Source organism: Fulmarus glacialis, unplaced genomic scaffold (assembly GCF_000690835.1).
Source record: "Fulmarus glacialis isolate BGI_N327 unplaced genomic scaffold, ASM69083v1 scaffold21925, whole genome shotgun sequence".
Classification (NCBI taxonomy): Eukaryota; Metazoa; Chordata; class Aves; order Procellariiformes; family Procellariidae; genus Fulmarus; species Fulmarus glacialis.
The window spans coordinates 1,612-4,620 of NW_009213926.1; the positions used below are offsets into that span (position 1 = coordinate 1,612).

Below are 3,009 nucleotides of genomic sequence, written 5' to 3' on the forward strand. Positions count from 1 at the left end.
ACATTAAAAAAAAAACAACTGAGGACAGTCTTTGTCAGCAGGTCCAGTTTGTGACACAAAGTCCGAAACGCACATGCTGATTTTGATGGTTGGGGATTAAGGGCGTAGTCGTCTTTCTAGGATTTACTCTAGATCGGAGCCGTGTCTCTGACGGCGGTCTGTTCTGTTGGTCTTTGCTCAAGAGGAGGCTAGTGCTGGCTCAGCATGGGCTTGCTGCAGGTCAAAATGGAGAGCTAGGAAAGCTCTCGGGTCCTTCGGCTGGGAAAATCGAAGGGAGGCCACGGCCGGGGCTTGGGATGCGCTGGCAACTCTGGGAACCAGCGGCAGGAGTTGCTCAGTACTCAGCAGTCTGTTTCAGGCTGCAGTGGTCTTTGCTTTACTCTCGTCTCGCCCTTCTGGGGGAAAATAATGGCTAAATACAGGGTTTTTTTAAGAAAGACATATAAAGTGTAAAGAATTTAGTAATGTAATGAAAGCATAAAAGAATTTAGAGATGACTGGTGTGCGATAAATTCCTGCCCGTTTTTTAATAGAAATATGGTCAAGCTTCTCATCCCAGCTATCTCCTTTTAAGGTAGTGTTTTCAGAAGAACCAAACCCTAGATGTTAACCTAACATTTCAAAAGTAATGATTTAGGAAGCGTGGAAGGATTCTGACAAAAAAATGAACTGCCAGGACAGTGGACAAAGGCATTTCAGATGCTGTCTTTGGGTGTATGAAACTGAGGTTATAGCAAATGTGTTCAGCTTGAAAATACAATTAAACAGTCTGAAAATTGAATGCAAGTTTGAGCCTGAGGCTGTTAAACATGAAGCTGATTGTTTCACGGTCTCCTGCACAGGAAAGAATATTGGCTTTGCACTCTATTTATCCTCTTCCTGGGGAAAAGATGAAAGCATTTTATATTCATACAGACAAATATTTGTCTATCTTTCAGATTCTGCCAATCTCTCAAGGTCGGGGCTTGAACCCTGCCAGATAAAGTCAAAAACGCCCCCCTCTTTTCCCAGCCATGCAAACTGCGGGATGAAGCTGGAAGCTGTGGTCGAGCAGCTGCAGAAGCAGCAGCAGAAGCAGCAAACGCCTCTGCAGATGGATTCCAGGGAGAGACAGCAGAGGCAGATGAGAGAAGCCCAGCTGCTCTACACTCAGCAGCTGGCTGTGCAGCAGGCTGTCCTAGCAGCCACATCTGGCAGGGCTTCGGGCGGCTCCGCTGTTGGTCCCTTGGCCAGAGGCCCACCTGCAGCCGGAGCTACGCGGGCTTTTGATCAGAGCAGCATGAATTCGGAGCCAGAAGAGGAAGAGGAGGATGAAGAAGAGGAGGAAGAAGAGGAGGAGGAGGAAGAAGGGGGTTTGGAAGGTGGAGATCTTGAGGATGGCGCTGATGTGACTGGAAGAGAAACCTGCTCTGCTCTGAAATATTTTCATGCTCCCAAAGTTGCCCATCACAACCAAAGAGTGGCCTCTACCTCTAATCCTCTTCCGGCTTCGGGGCACCAGCGGGGACAGCAGGGCAAAGAAGAACAGGGTAAAGACACTACTAAGCAACCGTATTCCGGTTCCCCGTCTGGACGCCAGAACTGGCGGTTGGACGAGCAGCTCAAACAGGTCAGTGTTAACATTACTTCCTTCGGATTAAGAATGACCACGTTCAGTCAGACCGAGGGTTTCTTAAGCCCAGTGTCCTGTTACAAGCACTGGCTGTTTGCAGGTGCTTTGAAAAGAGTGCAAGAACTGGGGACGTGCAGAGCGACGCTTCCCTGGTGTATTCGTTTATAAAGAGATTTCACAAGAACTTAATTTGCTTTGCAGATACAGATTTCCAGCTAATGATATAGATATTGCACCAATCTGTAAGAACCTTTATGGAGAGGTAGAGGTTTGATCTTTGGCTCATTTATCTTCTATCTCACTGCTGCTCTGCCATTCAGAATGGAACAGGCTGGTGTTACATTTATTTTTGGTGCAGACACTTGCCTGCTAATGTCTTGCTCAAGTTATTTCATGTACGACATCTATAACCCCTTTGTGTAAGGGCTCCGGGATGCAGTGACTTTGGCTGCATGTCTGGTTGGTGCTGTGGGCCGGCAGGGAAGAGTGCGTGTCCTGCCACTGGTCCTGTGAGCGAGCAGAGCCACTTTATATTTCATGTGTAGGGAGGAAGGAGCTAACTTGCTACTGCTTGGCCTTGGTAGGAGGTTGATTCTATGTTTGAATGAAGAATTACTTCTCCTTCTAGATAAATGCCAGAGGATCAAGAATTCTTTTCTTTGTTGTAAGTGGGTATTTCAGTTAACGTAGCACTTGTGTGCTGTTTTGTTACAGAGCTGACTTGAGCAGACTTTGAGACATTTCCAGCATTTATGTGTATTGAAATTGAGCCAGAGGACTGCATGGTTTAAATAAAGAAAAAAAGTTGGACTTAATTGTCTTTCTCTACAGATGTTAGCCTGAGTGTGAAGAGGGTCAGGTTTTGCTTCAGATACAGTTCTTTGAGCTAAGAAAACTTGTGTGGACAAACACAGAGCTGTTTTTTCCTTCCCTTCTGCAAACCCTATGAAGTAAAAAAGCTGGAGCTGCCTTGTAGTGGCTGGTGAACCATAGGTGTTTGAAAGTTTGCTGTGGGCACTCAGTCTCTCCCCTTAGCTGTTGGTTGCATGCACAAGATGATTTGGTTCATGCTGCCACAGGCAGCAGTTCGAGGAGGAACTGCTAAAGCTCAGCAAGCTTTATTTCTTCTCCCATTCCATTTAGTGTGGCCTGTAGGCTCCTACCCAGCTGCTCCTGCAAAACTCTACTGGTTTGGTGTTTCTACACCAATGCATGTGGCAGGAACTCCTCTAACTTGCCACATGAATGGCGTTTGTGACTACTGGTGCTACAAAGCATGCTGGCGAAGCAGCCCTGGTGCGTGGGGTGCAGCAGGCAACCAGTTGCTGCTGTGTTTCCTCTGCGCTTGCTTCTCAAGAGGGGCTGGGCAGGAAAAAAAGAGTTACTCAAGCTGTTGT

General features: G+C 47.0%; 1 protein-coding gene across 1 annotated transcript in view; it reads left to right on the top strand.

The window, feature by feature from the left end:
* Positions 1 to 976: 976 nt before the first annotated feature.
* Positions 977 to 3,009, top strand: part of ARID3B (AT rich interactive domain 3B (BRIGHT-like)) — a 30,067-nt gene continuing 28,034 nt past the window's right edge. The window contains exon 1 of the mRNA XM_009578383.1: positions 977 to 1,609. Coding sequence (XP_009576678.1) covers positions 1,028 to 1,609 — 582 coding nt within the window. The 5' untranslated portion in view covers positions 977 to 1,027. The remainder of the gene's footprint in view (positions 1,610 to 3,009) is intronic.